This window comes from Barbus barbus, assembly GCF_936440315.1.
Source record: "Barbus barbus genome assembly, chromosome: 43".
Taxonomy (NCBI): domain Eukaryota; kingdom Metazoa; phylum Chordata; class Actinopteri; order Cypriniformes; family Cyprinidae; genus Barbus; species Barbus barbus.
In genome coordinates, this window is record NC_136721.1 from 2,436,903 (window position 1) to 2,452,960 (window position 16,058).

The 16,058-nt window shown below is 35.7% G+C and overlaps 1 protein-coding gene across 1 annotated transcript; it reads left to right on the plus strand.

Annotated features, from left to right (window-relative positions):
- Positions 1-8,966: 8,966 nt before the first annotated feature.
- On the plus strand, positions 8,967-9,944 carry LOC306862605 (G-protein coupled receptor 12-like; the record flags this gene model as incomplete). The annotated part of the gene is made up of 1 exon (XM_079405497.1): positions 8,967-9,944. One exon carries the CDS (start codon positions 8,967-8,969, stop codon positions 9,942-9,944), a length of 978 nt encoding a protein of 325 aa, XP_079261623.1.
- Positions 9,945-16,058: the final 6,114 nt, after the last annotated feature.

A 16,058-nucleotide genomic window follows, 5' to 3' on the forward strand; every position in this document is an offset into this window, starting at 1 on the left:
GCTGAGTGAGGAGAGAGAGAGAGAGAGAGAGAGAGAGACATTATATAAACACCAAATCCTCAGAGACACTGGAAAATTCACTGTGCTGCTTGTCAAAAACAGCTACATACCCAGCCATAAGTCAGAATCCATGATGAAATGAAATTTCAATAAAGTCCACTGTAACCTATATTATATTATCGATCATACTACACTTGTATGGATTAGCAATTACTCTGATTATCATATGGGGTGCATTAACGTAGACACAGTGATCTCATAGTTGATATTAGGAATAATGTTATGTAACATTTAGTCTAAGCAAATGAATAGGACCAATGCACCAATTGTTTTGGTAAAACAGATTGTCCTCACTTTGTGCAGCATTGCAGTATGGTATGAAAACAACTCAAAACGATTGCAGACACAGTGATGCATCTCATGCATATCACTGCAGGTGTCGTTATCACAACTGAGCGAGTGAGATTTGAAGTCAGATCCACCCATTTTCAGGAACACTGCAAAAACAGGCATTTACCATTGTTCTGCATTTTCCACATTTCAACAACAGAGGTGGTGTGAGTACATGTTTGAAGAGGTGTGAAATATATAATCATTCCGTATTACACAACTCAGTTGCATAACAAGCCCGTTTGATCGTAAAACTTCATGTGGTAATACTCAGTGTAGCCTTGCACTTAACAGCATGAGCGTGCTTAGTCCAGGAGTGCTTGAGGATGTTTTACAATTAGTACGGAGGGTCAAACGGGGTGATGTATAATCATAGATGCCTCGTCCAATTAGATTTATACAATCATGCAAGGAGATCCAAGAAAAGAATTCACATACAGCTGATTGAACTACAAGGTTAGTTCTTAATTGTTGACTGGTGAGGTACACGTAAATGCAGTGTCTTTAGTTTCAATGTTGTGGCCAATAACTGTTTATTTTCTGTGCAGCCCATCCTAAGACTGAGATGGTCAGTTTGTGCCTGATGGAGAAGTCCATCATAAAGCTGAGATGTAGGCGTCTCTCTAGGTGTCTGGCTGGAAGCCTCAGCAGTTCATCCTAGTGAAGTCCGTTGTGAAAGGCGCAAACATTGATTGTTCAACCACCTCATTAGATGCTCAGCACAGGCTGCAGTTTGAAGTCTTCGGCCAGTAAAGCATAGCAAAGGGAAGTGTTGGGGAAGGTTACTTTTAAAAGTAATGCATTAAAATATTGCGTTACTCACTAAAAAGTAAGTAATTTCGTTACTTAGTTACTTTTTATGGAAAGTAATGCATTACAATATTGTGTTATTCCATAAAAAGTAAGTAATTTCGTTACTTAGTTACTTTTTATGGAAAGTAATGCATTACAATATTGTGTTATTCCATAAAAAAGTAACTAATTGCTTTACTTAGCTGCTTTTTATGGAAAGTAATGCATTACAATATTGCGTTATTCCATAAAAAGTAAGTAATTGTGTTACTTAGTTACTTTTTATGGAAAGTAATGCATTACAATATTGCGTTATTCCATAAAAAGTAAGTAATTTCGTTACTTAGTTACTTTTTATGGAAAGTAATGCATTACAATATTGTGTTATTCCATAAAAAAGTAACTAATTGCTTTACTTAGCTGCTTTTTATGGAAAGTAATGCATTACAATATTGCGTTATTCCATAAAAAAGTAACTAATTGCTTTACTTAGCTGCTTTTTATGGATAGTAATGCATTACAATATTGCGTTACTCCCTAAAAAAGTAACTAATTGCATTACTTAGTTACTTTTTATGGAAAGTAATGCATTACAATATTGCGTTATTCCATAAAAAAGTAACTAATTGCGTTACTTAGTTACTTTTTATGATTAGTAATGCATTACAATATTGCGTTATTCCATAAAAAAGTAAGTAATTTCGTTACTTAGTTACTTTTTATGGAAAGTAATGCATTACAATATTGCGTTATTCCATAAAAAAGTAACTAATTGCTTTACTTAGCTGCTTTTTATGATTAGTAATGCATTACAATATTGCGTTATTCCATAAAAAAGTAACTAATTGCTTTACTTAGCTGCTTTTTATGGATAGTAATGCATTACAATATTGCGTTACTCCCTAAAAAAGTAACTAATTGCATTACTTAGTTACTTTTTATGATTAGTAATGCATTACAATATTGCGTTATTCCATAAAAAAGTAACTAATTGCGTTACTTAGTTACTTTTTATGATTAGTAATGCATTACAATATTGCGTTATTCCATAAAAAAGTAAGTAATTTCGTTACTTAGTTACTTTTTATGGAAAGTAATGCATTACAATATTGCGTTATTCCATAAAAAAGTAACTAATTGCTTTACTTAGCTGCTTTTTATGGATAGTAATGCATTACAATATTGCGTTACTCCCTAAAAAAGTAACTAATTGCATTACTTAGTTACTTTTTATGGAAAGTAATGCATTACAATATTGCGTTATTCCATAAAAAAGTAACTAATTGCGTTACTTAGTTACTTTTTATGATTAGTAATGCATTACAATATTGCGTTATTCCATAAAAAAGTAAGTAATTTCGTTACTTAGTTACTTTTTATGGAAAGTAATGCATTACAATATTGCGTTATTCCATAAAAAAGTAACTAATTGCTTTACTTAGCTGCTTTTTATGATTAGTAATGCATTACAATATTGCGTTATTCCATAAAAAAGTAAGTAATTTCGTTACTTAGCTGCTTTTTATGGATAGTAATGCATTACAATATTGCGTTACTCCCTAAAAAAGTAACAAATTGTGTTACGTAGTACTTTATGGAAAGTAATGCATTACAATATTGCGTTATTCCATAAAAAGTAACTAATTGCGTTACTTAGTTACTTTTTATGGAAAGTAATGCATTACAATATTGCGTTATTCCATAAAAAAGTAACTAATTGCTTTACTTAGCTGCTTTTTATGGAAAGTAATGCATTACAATATTGCGTTATTCCATAAAAAAGTAACTAATTGCTTTACTTAGCTGCTTTTTATGGATAGTAATGCATTACAATATTGCGTTACTCCCTAAAAAAGTAACTAATTGCATTACTTAGTTACTTTTTATGGAAAGTAATGCATTACAATATTGCGTTATTCCATAAAAAAGTAACTAATTGCGTTACTTAGTTACTTTTTATGATTAGTAATGCATTACAATATTGCGTTATTCCATAAAAAAGTAAGTAATTTCGTTACTTAGTTACTTTTTATGGAAAGTAATGCATTACAATATTGCGTTATTCCATAAAAAAGTAACTAATTGCTTTACTTAGCTGCTTTTTATGGATAGTAATGCATTACAATATTGCGTTACTCCCTAAAAAAGTAACTAATTGCATTACTTAGTTACTTTTTATGGAAAGTAATGCATTACAATATTGCGTTATTCCATAAAAAAGTAACTAATTGCGTTACTTAGTTACTTTTTATGATTAGTAATGCATTACAATATTGCGTTATTCCATAAAAAAGTAAGTAATTTCGTTACTTAGCTGCTTTTTATGGATAGTAATGCATTACAATATTGCGTTACTCCCTAAAAAAGTAACAAATTGTGTTACGTAGTACTTTATGGAAAGTAATGCATTACAATATTGCGTTATTCCATAAAAAGTAACTAATTGCGTTACTTAGTTACTTTTTATGGAAAGTAATGCATTACAATATTGTGTTATTCCATAAAAAGTAACAAATTGTGTTAATTATTCTTTATGATTAGTAATGCATTACAATATTGAGTTACTCCCTAAAAAAGTAACTGTGCTACTTAATTACTTTTTATGGAAAGTAATACATTACAATATTACGTTATTCCATAAAAAAGTAATTAATTGTGTTAATTACTTTTTATGGATAGTAATGCATTACAATATTGCGTTACTCCCTAAAAAACTAATTTTGTTACTTAGTACTTTTATGGAAAGTAATGCATTATGTTACTTTTGCATTACTTTTTCTCATTTGGGCTGGGCTAGTTCAGTTTCAGTGCATGTCCTCAGTCATGGGTGCTGTCCCTTAGTTGACATCATTCTTCTAAAAACTGTCACCAAAGCCACAAACAAAACAAGAGACACTCCCTTCAAATAGAGGAAGCAGATTTGCTCAAGCGCACAGTGACAGGAAACACAAAGCTCAGTTTCTAGATTGCATCAAATGGGGTGAACTAATGACCAAAATCAACAAAGTACCTGGGGAGGATCTGAAACCACAAAATATAAGGACTACACCCAAGAACAGCAGCTTCATTATTCAGAATTAGTTTGTTTAGCTTACACTAAAGGAATAAAACCTGATTGATTTTCAGATGATCTTTGCTAATTACAAAATTTTAAAATTCTAAAATAAAAAAATCTAAATGTTTAATGTTTTTCTACAGTGTCAGGATCACAAGAAAACTACAGTGATAAACAAAATAAAAGGCTTGGTCTCGTGGGGCTTCTGTAGTCTGATGCTTGACTGGGTGTTTTTGTTTTTTATTTTTTTGCCATGATACCAGTGTTATTATTGTGGTAGTTAGGGTGTTAGAAGTGTTTTTGATGATTGGAGTGTTTGCTTACTAGTCAAAGTCAAATGTCAGCCTCCAAGACTTGAAGACGCTTGAAGACTAATGATGATGGTTTTGGTTGCATGTGTTTGTAGTTGTTCTCAGTTTGCTCAAACACTTAATGAGACAAGGTGCAAAAACAAGTCTGTTTTAAAACTATTTGGATTAATATTAAGTGTACTCACATATGTATTAAAATACTGCTAGATTAGTTACTGAATCAGTAACTGGGACACATTTGGTATCTGTTTGTTTTGTGATAAAACTGGAACAGATAGCCGTTCACGGAAGAGCCAGAGAGATGCCAGGTGTCAGATTTTCACCCAAAAATTTAAATGTTTGGACCCTCAGGCCATCCAAAATGTAGATTAATTTCTTCTTTGGAACCGATTTGGAGAAATGTAGCATTGCATCACTTGCTCAGCAATGAATCCTCTGCAGTGAATGGGTGCCGTCAGAATAACAGCTGATAAAAACATCACAATAATCCACACCACTCCAGTCCATCAGTTAACATCTGGAGAAGACAAAAGCTGCGTGTTTGTAAGAATCAAATCTATCATAAAGACATTTTAACTTTAAACAGTTGTCTTCTCACATCAAAATCCACCCACATATTTGTTCTAGGACTGTTTTCACTTGTAAATGGTGCTTGCATATTTTTCTCCTTATTCAGATGAGATGATTTTTTTTCACTGGAGAAAGCATTATTATCGATTATTTTATTTATTATGGACATTTTGGATCGAAAGTAACACTATGAAGTTACAACATTTTTATGACAGATTTTATGTTTATCAGCTGTTTTGGACTCAAATTTTTCAGGCCGAAATGTATCAGAGTGTAGTTTTCATTTAAAACAATTTAATGACTTATAATGTAACCAGACATAATAATAATAAATAAAAAAGTCGAAAAAAAATAAATAAATAAATAAAGTCGTGACATATTGTCAAGTATGGTGACCCATACTCGAAATTGGTGCTCTGCGTTTAACCCATCCAAGTGCACACACACAGCAGTGAGTAGTGAACAAATCCACACACACACACACAGCAGTGAGTAGTGAACAAATGCACACACACACACCGTGAACACACACCCGGAGCAGTGGGCAGCCATGCTGCGGCGCCCGGGGAGCAATTGGGGGTTCGGTGCCTTGCTCAAGGGCACCTCAGTCGTGGTATTGAGGGTGGAGAGAGCGCTGTACATTCACTCCCCCCACCTACAATCCCTGCCGGCCAGGAATATATAAAATATTACTGAAGATAATAAAGGCTTTCTAACCCTTTGTACCAGGAGACGTGCCTTGGACTTTTTTCTAATGTTCCGTGTAAAGCATCTTTGCCTTCAAGGCCTACATTTTCATGCCTTCTCTGGTAATCAAAGTTATATCTTCTTGAAAAAGTCTGTTGATTGTGCCATTTTCTACTGTTTGGGCTACAGGAATGCTTTGCTATTGTAATTGACTGCTCATGACGTTTAGGAATATATAAAATATTACTGAAGATGAATTCATCCTAAATGTTACTGACAAATAAAAATGAGCCTCAGGATCACATTTGCATCATAAGACAGCCCTGGTTATAGTTGAATGTGACTTTGCTGCCATCTGGTGTCAACTCCATCAATGACAATCAGCACCATGGCCAGCACCTGCACACTTTTGATGAAACATCTATTGTTTTAAATATAATTTCAATATAAATAAATATTACTTTATGGCCTGTCTTATGCGGAGCAGCTTTCAGAGTCTTGCCTAATTAATTATTTAACAAAAAAATTAAAATTAAAGTTTGCTAATGTTCCATGTCTATGGAAAGATTCAGTAGTAGTTCCTTACTAGATCATTCTTTTTTCAATATTAATGTTCTTGAAACAAAACAGATCTAGACAAAATATATATTTAAATATATGCTTTAAACAGTGAAGCTGTTGTAAATGTGGATATATTTTCTTAGACTGAGAGACATTTTTAAATGCTTTTTAAAAATATATTTATATTTTCCAAATATATTATATATAAAAAATAGACAAAAAAAAGTGGTAGAAAATATATTCATATAAATATATTTTGAAGCATTTTGGTCAGTTTTATTTTTTGGCCAATTTTAATATATATTTTTAAAATATATTTTAATCTATATTTGGCCATATGGGGATATTTGAGGAAATGCTGATGAGAAAAAGCTCTTCATTGCATGTTTTACTTGGGCACACTTTGTATCTGTAATATGGATGTCTGCTTTTAAAACAGGTTTGTTTTACTGAATTTGTTTGAGGTTTGTTTGTTTGAGTAAATTGGGTAATGTTGTCAAAAGGTGCAATAAGATAGTGGGGGATTGATCTTACTGATATGACACATGTGACAAGATAGTTAGCCAAGAAGACTAGTTAGTCCTTTCGGATACTAGTCCACTGAGTTTTGGTTGAGATACAAACTTCTTCAGTGTAAAACCAATAGATATAACTCTTTATTCCTCTAGTGATTACAGTTAAACCATTGAAATAGGCTACAGATGCAGATTGATTATTCCTATCATCTTATGTTTCATACTGAAAAATGAAATGTACCCTATATGTGACCCTGGACGACAAAATCAGTCATAAGTAGCACGGGCAGCCTATATTTGTAGCAATAGCCAAAAATACATTGCATGGGTCAAAAGTATAGATTTTTCTTTTATGCCAAAAATCATTAGGATATTAAGTAAAGATCATGTTCCATGAAGATATTTTCTAAATTTCTTACCGTAAATATATCAAAACTTGTTTAGTAATATGCATTGCTAAGAACTTCATTTGAACAACTTTAAAGGAGATTTTCTCAATATTTTGATTTTTTTGCACCCTCAGATTCCAGATTTTCAAATAGCTGTATCTCAGACAATTATCCTAACAAACAATGCATCAATGGAAAGCTTATTTATTCAAGGTTTTAAAGGTTGTATCATTTGTATAACCACATTTTTACTGCAAAACCATTGTTAATTTGTGGTTGCCATCGTTTAACTGTAGTAGCAATGGTTTTATTTGTAGTAAAACCATGGTTATTTTTCGTAATGGCTAGTTTTGTGGTCCAGGGTCACATTTAAAGCCACATTTAATTCCATTTCAATTCTACTTTCTCTCACATATTAAGCACAATTCTGTTTTTAGCTATATATAATGCTAGTGTTGCCGCGTCGAGTCAAGCCTCTCACGTGTTGACGCCAGAACTCTCTCCAGTGGAAGGTTCTGGTCGCGTCGCGTCGCGTCGCGTTCGATGTGTGTTGTTGTGATTGTGAAAGCAAGGGCTCTGCTGTATTTCTCTGAATCATAGCACAGACAGAGCTCTTGACGTCAGCTGCGCGAGTCTCTCAGCGACCAATCAGATGCGAACAAGCAGGCGCCGCTGTCTGTGAACTGCCAACGCGTTCTGAGCGGAATGACAAGCCAAGGCTGAACGCTGCCCAGGTACGAAACCTTGATGCCAATGAACAGAGAGAAAGAAAAAAATAATAATTAAAAAGGCAAACAAATAAAAAGAAAAACAACAGACGCAAGCCGATATTTTCCTTTTCACCTACGTCTTCATTTTTATCCCAAAAGGCATGGGATGCTTTCCTGAGCCTCATCTATTCTTCATCTTCTCTTGATGGAAGAGGGATGGAGAAACAAGCTCGTTCTGTGGTTGGTACCGCTCTTTGTATGTGAAATATTTCACAATGATTTATAGCAAACGAGATTGTCACTTTAGTTAATTGTCTCGATTATCACCTCAGTATTGGTAGAAATGTCTGAATGAAGTATAGCTCCTCATTTTCCATGCAGAGGCTAAAAATGGAATTTGTCTAAAAATAGCTCACTCTTCTTTTCAATATGCTATGAACTCTGTTAACAGATCTGTGATGGATGCTGAAATACGGGTTGCTTTTGTTGCGTAGCCTGCTATATTTTTGGTGATTTTTAAGTCACATTTATTTGTGTAACACTTTATACAATATACATTTTTTTAACATTAATAAACAGATAAATAAGAGTGTTAATGTTATAAAATTAATTAATTATGGAACCAAATCAATTTAATCTATAAAACAGCTCTATAGAGGACAATAGTGCCAATATTCAGCTTTAGTGTCATTATTCAAGTCAGTTCAATGTTGATTTGATTCAGTTCAATAACATTTAGTATCATTATTAAGCGCAATTTTAATTAAAGCGCAACTTTTGTTCACATCTGACATGACAGTGCGGTTAAATCGATACAATTACTATGTGTCTTTTAAACCCCAGCTGAGCAATGTGATCTATCTATCTATCTATCTATCTATCTATCTATCTATCTATCTATCTATCTATCTATCTATCTATCTATCTATCTATCTCTGACTCTCCTGTTTGTCTCATTTCCAGTGATTCACCCTCCTGCTGTAGCGATGAGTAACCTGCTCCAAAACACTTCTCTTCTGAACTGGGATGTATTAGAAGGAAGAAACACGTCATCTGCCCCGTCCTGGGAGCTGGAGCCGGTGCCGGTGATCGTTAACCCGTGGGACGTTCTGCTGTGCGTGACGGGAACACTCATGTCCTGCGAGAACGCAGTGGTGATCGCTCTGATCGTCTACACTCCCACCTTAAGAGCGCCTATGTTCGTCCTCATCGGGAGTCTAGCGTTTGCTGACCTCCTGGCCGGCCTGGGCCTGATCCTCAATTTCATCGTAACTTACATAATCGATTCGGGATTTGTCACGCTACTGTCGGCAGGGCTCCTCATCACAGCCTTCTCAGCGTCTGTGCTCAACATCCTTGCGATAACCGTGGACCGTTACCTGTCGCTGTACAATGCTTTAACGTACCACAACGGGGGCACTGTGTTCACTTACATCACACTCATACTGATGTGGGTCATCAGCATCGTGCTTGGTTCGCTTCCCGTCCTGGGATGGAACTGCTTGGAGGACGAGAGCACTTGTAGCATCTGTCGACCGGTGAACAAGAACAACGCTGCGGCTCTCGCCGTGTCCTTCCTCCTGATCTTCGCTCTCATTCTGCAGCTGTACCTTCAGATCTGCAAGATCGCTTTCCGGCACGCTCAGCAAATCGCTGTTCAGCGTCAGTTCATGACTGCCTCGCACTCGTCTTCCACCACGAAAGGGGTCTCCACTCTCACCACCATCCTGGGCACTTTTGCGTTCTGTTGGATCCCTCTCGCCATGTACTCGCTGGTGGCAGACACCCGATCACCTGTGATCTACACCTACGCTACGGCTCTTCCGGCCATCTGCCACTCCATCATCAACCCCATGATATATGCGTTCAGGAACCCTGAAATTCTCCATTCTTTGAGGATTGCTTGTTGCTGGTGCATGCCTTACAGTTTCACCATGCGACCCAGGACACCCAGCGATGTATAGCGTCTTCAGATTAAAGCACAGTGTTGGTGGTGGCCTGTCTGTAAAGCACATGGCGCATATAATCCACATATTGTAATGCAGTGGAGTGGGTGAATATTTATTTTATTTGGCCGATTTGGTAGCTCTTCATGTCATTGTGTCCATGCTACTATGATTAATTGGTAAGTAAAATAATTGTATATAACATCAAGATTAACTTCCTTACGGTAAGGGATATGGTTATGGTAAAAAATTAGATTGGGAGGGAGAATTTCGGTGCTTTTGTGTTGCTCAACTTGGTTTGATTGCAAAACTTTCATATCGGAAATAATATGAGGTTGGAGGAAAAACTGTATTTTAATGTTTTTGCATTCTCTCACAAAGCTTTTGTGTTCCCCCATGAAATGTTGTATTTGCTTGCAAAAGTTTCAAATATCGCAGAAAAATTTTGTGTTCACTTTCAAAACTTTATGCGCTCCTCCGAGAAACTTTGTATGCTTTCAAAACTTTTATGACATAAATAATATGGGCTAGGAAGAAATACTATATTTCAATGTTTTTATGTTCTCTGGCAAGACTTTCACAATTCCTCGAGATATTTTGCGTTTGCTCGCGCAACTTTTGCATTCCACTAGAAAATTTTGCATTTGCTCACAAAAGTTTTGCATAGCCCTGAGAAATTTTGCATTCACTTGCAAGACTTTTACGTTCCCCTGAGAAACTTTGCATTAAATGAAGTGGGAGGACAAACTGTATTTCAATGTTTTGGCGTTCTCTCGCAAAGCTTTCCCCCCAGAAACTTTGCATTTGCTCGCAAATGTTTAGCATATTCCCACTAAATTTAGCATGCACTTGCAAAGTTTGACTTTCTCTTGCAAGACTTTTACTTTCCCCCGAGAAACTTTGTATGCTCCCAATATTATGAGGTGGAAAGAAAAACTATATTTCAATGTTTTTGCATTCCTCCGATAAAACGTTGCATTCGCTCGCAAATGTTTTTGCGTACTCTTGCAAAGCTATTCGCATTTTGCTCGCAAAAGTTTTGCCTTCACTCACAAGATTTTTACATTCCCCCAGGAAACTTTGCGTTATATGAGGTGGGAGGAAAAACTGCATTTCAATGTTTTTGCATTCTCTCGCAAAGCTTTCGTGTTCCCCCCAGAACTTTTGCATTTGCTTGCAAAAGTTTTGCATATTCACGAAAAATTTAGCATTCTCTCGCAAACATTTTTCGCTCACTCTTAAGACTTTTGCATTCGCTTGTAAAACTTTTGTGATAGAAATAAGATGATTTTGGAGAAAATAAAAATTGCATTTCAGCGCTCTTGTGAGTGAATGAAAAGTTTCTCGTGGAAATGTAATATTTTTTGCGAGAGAATGGAAATGTTTTGCAAGAGAACATAGCGTTTCTCAGGGGAACACAATGATTTTGTGAGAGAACACAAACGCGTAAAATGAAATTTTCGCTCCCATCTCATATTTTCTTCCATCACCATGTCCCCTTAGAGGCTCCGTACTGACTGGCAACAAAATCCTGCAAGTTGCTTCACATCACAGTACAAATCTAGTGTAAAACAAAAAACTGTCTATAATGGTTTAAGACATACTATTCAATGACTGTACTGGGCAAATAATTAGTGTTTGTCAAGGGTGTTTCGAAGTCATTGAGTTGAGACACTGGTGTATGTTCCAGCACTCCCTTGTAACTCTACATAGAATAAAGCAAATACAGAAAATGGAAGGATGAATGTATAATAAATGATGATTGTTGTTTGTATGCCAGATATACAAGATACTTACAGTACTGTACAATGAACCACAGTAAGCATAGTTTCATGGTGTATAACTACAATCTGCTGCTGGTTAATAATCCAACAAAATACTCGAATACAGAAAAACACCATTGCACTTCAGTTCACTTCTAAAAGTCTGAGTAATTACAAGCAGCTCTACCAAATAATTACACATTAAGTACATGTGGTACATTATACTCAGAATGTGAGCACACGGTAACACAATCACTGAAATGCAATTTCTGTAGTGATGTTTGGTGGCATTGATATAAATGGATGTTTCTATTTGCATTTAGACAGTATTCCAGTATTGGATTCCAACACAGATAATCAAATAATAATGTGTTTTCCAAATACAATAAAACATCATCATCAAAAGAGTATATATAGGCCTATAATTATCCAAATGTAGCATACACATTGCATTGTTGTCTGCAAACACTGTGGTATGCTTGCATTCTACAAATATTTTCCTTAAAATGGTAACAGGTAATAAAAAAGAAAGTATTTCCACAGCTCGTCAATACTAATTTTTGCCATCAAACTAACCACTGTACAAATATTCCATTGGTGTGCCATTCTGGTCCTGGTTATTCATGTTCAGGAACCCTAACAGTGATTCGTTTAGGATAGCAGAACATGTGTTAAACTAGTTAATTCTTAAAATATTAATGCATCATGTTTGGGTTTAAGTTCTCTACATTATTTCTAATATGCTGACATATATTGATGTGATCTTCCAGGTGTATTGTCACAACACTTCCATACGAACTAATCATTTTCTGTAGTACACTATTGATTGCTTTCGCATTGCTTTGATGCAGACATCAATCAAATGACCTAAAAGGTGTTGTGTGAATGTGTGGTTCAGTATGCCTTATCTGCACTTGCTTTTAATGTTGCAAATGGTTTCGCCATCATTTTATATTTGTAAATGCAATGGTAAATAGAGAACATTTGTGTTTTGTATGCACAGTCGTATTCACTAAGATGTGGGTATCATTTACTAAAAGGGTGTCATAATGTGGGTTTGATGAGATGTCTGTTCACTGTCATCAGTTCACCTGAGACAACTTCTTCTATAGAGGCAGCCAAAGAACCAAATTTGACGTGTTGGATTTACTGAACTTGAATGAAACTACTGTGTTATTTAAAATATTGTAGTATAAAATGTCTACATGTCTGAATGTACTGTGCGTTGATAAAAGCTTCACTTGAGCAGCTGTGATTGTCTCAGACTTTAACTTTGTAAGACAGTTTAACATAAAATATTGGTCTTTATAGACAACGATGTCACATTACAATTCTTTTCTGTGTAACCTTTATATAGAAGTATATTTTTGTACTTGATTAGAAAGTTGCACTCCTTGTGTGTTGAGCTGAGTTGTAGTGAGATAGGTCCCATAAATAACATGTCACAGTGTCACTGATCTCTGTCCAGCAATTACTCCAGAAACCTGGCTGTTTCTTCATGTGTGAACTACTGTCACTTTTTTGACTTCAAGGCCCCCCTTTGTCCAAGACAATATTCAAAGGCCGTTTTAGCTAAGCTGATGTGTATCTCTGATACTTCAGTTGTAATGATAATAAATGCATTTAAAAAGATCTCAGTGTAATGTTGTACGTGTTTCTTTTCTTTAGCATTTGAATTAAAGCAACAGTATATAAGTTTTCATATGTGTGACCCTGGAGCACAAAACCAGTCTAAAGTCGCTGGGGTATATTTGTAGCAATAGCCAAAAATACATTGTATGGGTCAAAATTATTGACTTTTCTTTTATGCCAAAAATCATTAGGATATTAAATAAAGATCATGTTCCATGAATATATTTTAGATTGTTTTGCACCCTCAGATTCCAGATTTTCAAATAGTTGTATCTCAGCCAAATATTGTCCTAACAAACCATACATCAATGGAAAGATTATGTATTCAGCTTTTATGATGTATAAATCTCAATTTTGAAAAATTGACCCTTATGACTGGTTTTGTGGTCCAGGGTCACATATCGAGGGGTGAGAACCAGAAGGGCGTAAGTGACATTTCACCAACTTTACAGGAGAGCCAAAACCAATTTTTTTACCATAGCTTGATCTGACTTTGTGTACTGATTTCAATTGTTTATAAAACAAATTTGTACACTCATGGATGACAGTACTTGAAACTGTACTCATTAAGAGCTTTCATTTGATGTATATGTCATCATTTCACCAAAAATGTCACTTATGCCCTTCTGGTTCTCACCCCTCGATATTTACCTTGAAATATCCATAATCAAAATCATTTTGATGGTACTCTGACTTCTAATATGGAGAATATCTTATGTTTCTTTTCCCCGTCTCCCTCCAAGCGTCTGTTCTGGGAGTTTGTAAGTCTGGGGAACGGGCATGAAATTCTTCAAAAACGGCTTATTGCTTTTTATGACAACTGCACATGTACAGCCAGAGATGTATTATTGAGAGATGCCAAACTTCATGACTTTACCATTGGAGAAAGCTTAACAGCCAACTATAGGATCATGTGATCCTTGATAAACAATTATATCTTACAGCCTTGACATCATTGAATTTCTGTCAGACTTGCGACAGTTAGTCGTTGTTTGAGGATACTAGATAGATAAATGAGAAGTGCAGTGAACTGATGTCACCTTCATAAAATTGTCTGTGACTTTTCTTATAAAACAGTATGTGTTCGGCGTAAACTCTAAAAAAAGATCCGTGCAAAATAATGAAAACATGTTGAAGATTTCCCGGATTAAATGATGAACTGTTTTCCCACTAAAGCAGTTTATTCATCCTACTGAAGCCTCCCTGCTGAAAAAAAAATTCTAATTGTTTACCGCTACAAAACCTATTACAAACATTACAAACCAACTTTTAACCATTAAAAATTGTTTCCTGTAGTGTGCCACCAAGAAAAGGCTACAAATTACCAGTAGAGACCAACAGGGACCATTAAAAACCAATGCAATTCCCGTTAAAACCAGTAACACCATTACAAATTCTGTGATGGTTTCTATTGTTTTTTTATTTCAGCAGGGCTGTCCTCAACTGACATCCATTAAAAAGGCCTCTTGTTTGCTTCCCTCTGTACTTCAGCGTTGAGTTTCTTTTGCTAACCTTACAACAGTGATACATTTACTGTAATTACAACAGTGATACATTTACTGTAATTACAACAGTGATGCATTTACTGTAATTACGACAGTGATATATTTACGACTGAATTCCACACACTTGAAATGCATGGGGCTCCAAAGTTGCAAAAATACACATGCAGTTGCTTTAAGGTCATAATTCGTTTTAGATCAATTTGCTGAGGCCCTCTGGTTGAGAAGCACTAATGTGTCCTGTTTACTATTGTTTTGTGTGAAAGTACAGTTCCTGTGAAACAAGAACAGTATACATTATACAAATATAAGACACTCGTATGCTATCTTATTACACTGCATGTTTGTCCAGTCACACAATGAGTCAAATGTGGATATTGTTTCCAGTCCATTAGTCACGCTGGAAATTCTAGAGGAAGTTAAATTATTTTTCTACCTTCAGCACACACACTTAACGGGAAACATCAGTGCTCTAAAAAGGTACATATAAATGCGTTACAGAGTGAATGGCACTATGTGACTCATTGACGTGGGGTAAACAGGTAGTGTGCATCTGTTGTTTGTCAGGGGTCTCCTCTCAGCATCCACTCTGATTGAGTCACTGGAGAGCTGGCGGAGATATAAGGGACAGATGGAGCCTCGCTGATGGAGGGGACAGTGACGTCATAGCCTAGGAGGGAAGCTGGAGATATAAACTTGATCCTGCCTGTCCCACCCTCTCTCTCATCGGACTGCTAATTTAACATGCTGCTGATAAAAATACATGGGGTCACTTCAAAGGCAATGCATTCGATGTGGTCTGCCCTGCCTTATTGAAAGCAAACTTATCCATATCTGGGACGTTTTCTGGGAGATTTCATGATGTCAAGAGCTGTCAGACCAAACGCTAGTGGTTTTACAATCTATATATGTGCCTATGCATGTGTTTTGGGAGCCGGCCTGTCATGTGCAGGTTAAGTAAGATGGAATGATTTATCACATGAAAATTTGCTTTGTTAAAGCACAGTTGACATCATGCTGTGAGGCACCAGATGGCCGCATAGCCGTGGTGTCTTGGCTATCATGGGAGCAAAATATTATTTTAGGAAAACAGAATTCAGAATTGTGCTCACCGTGTTCACAGAAGCATGCATTTTCAGCAGAAAGAAGGGTGTTTGCTTTTGTTATCTTGAGGCTTAAATGCAGTGTGTAGAGATACGACATACATTTCAATAGGCAGATATAGCAGCGGGGAA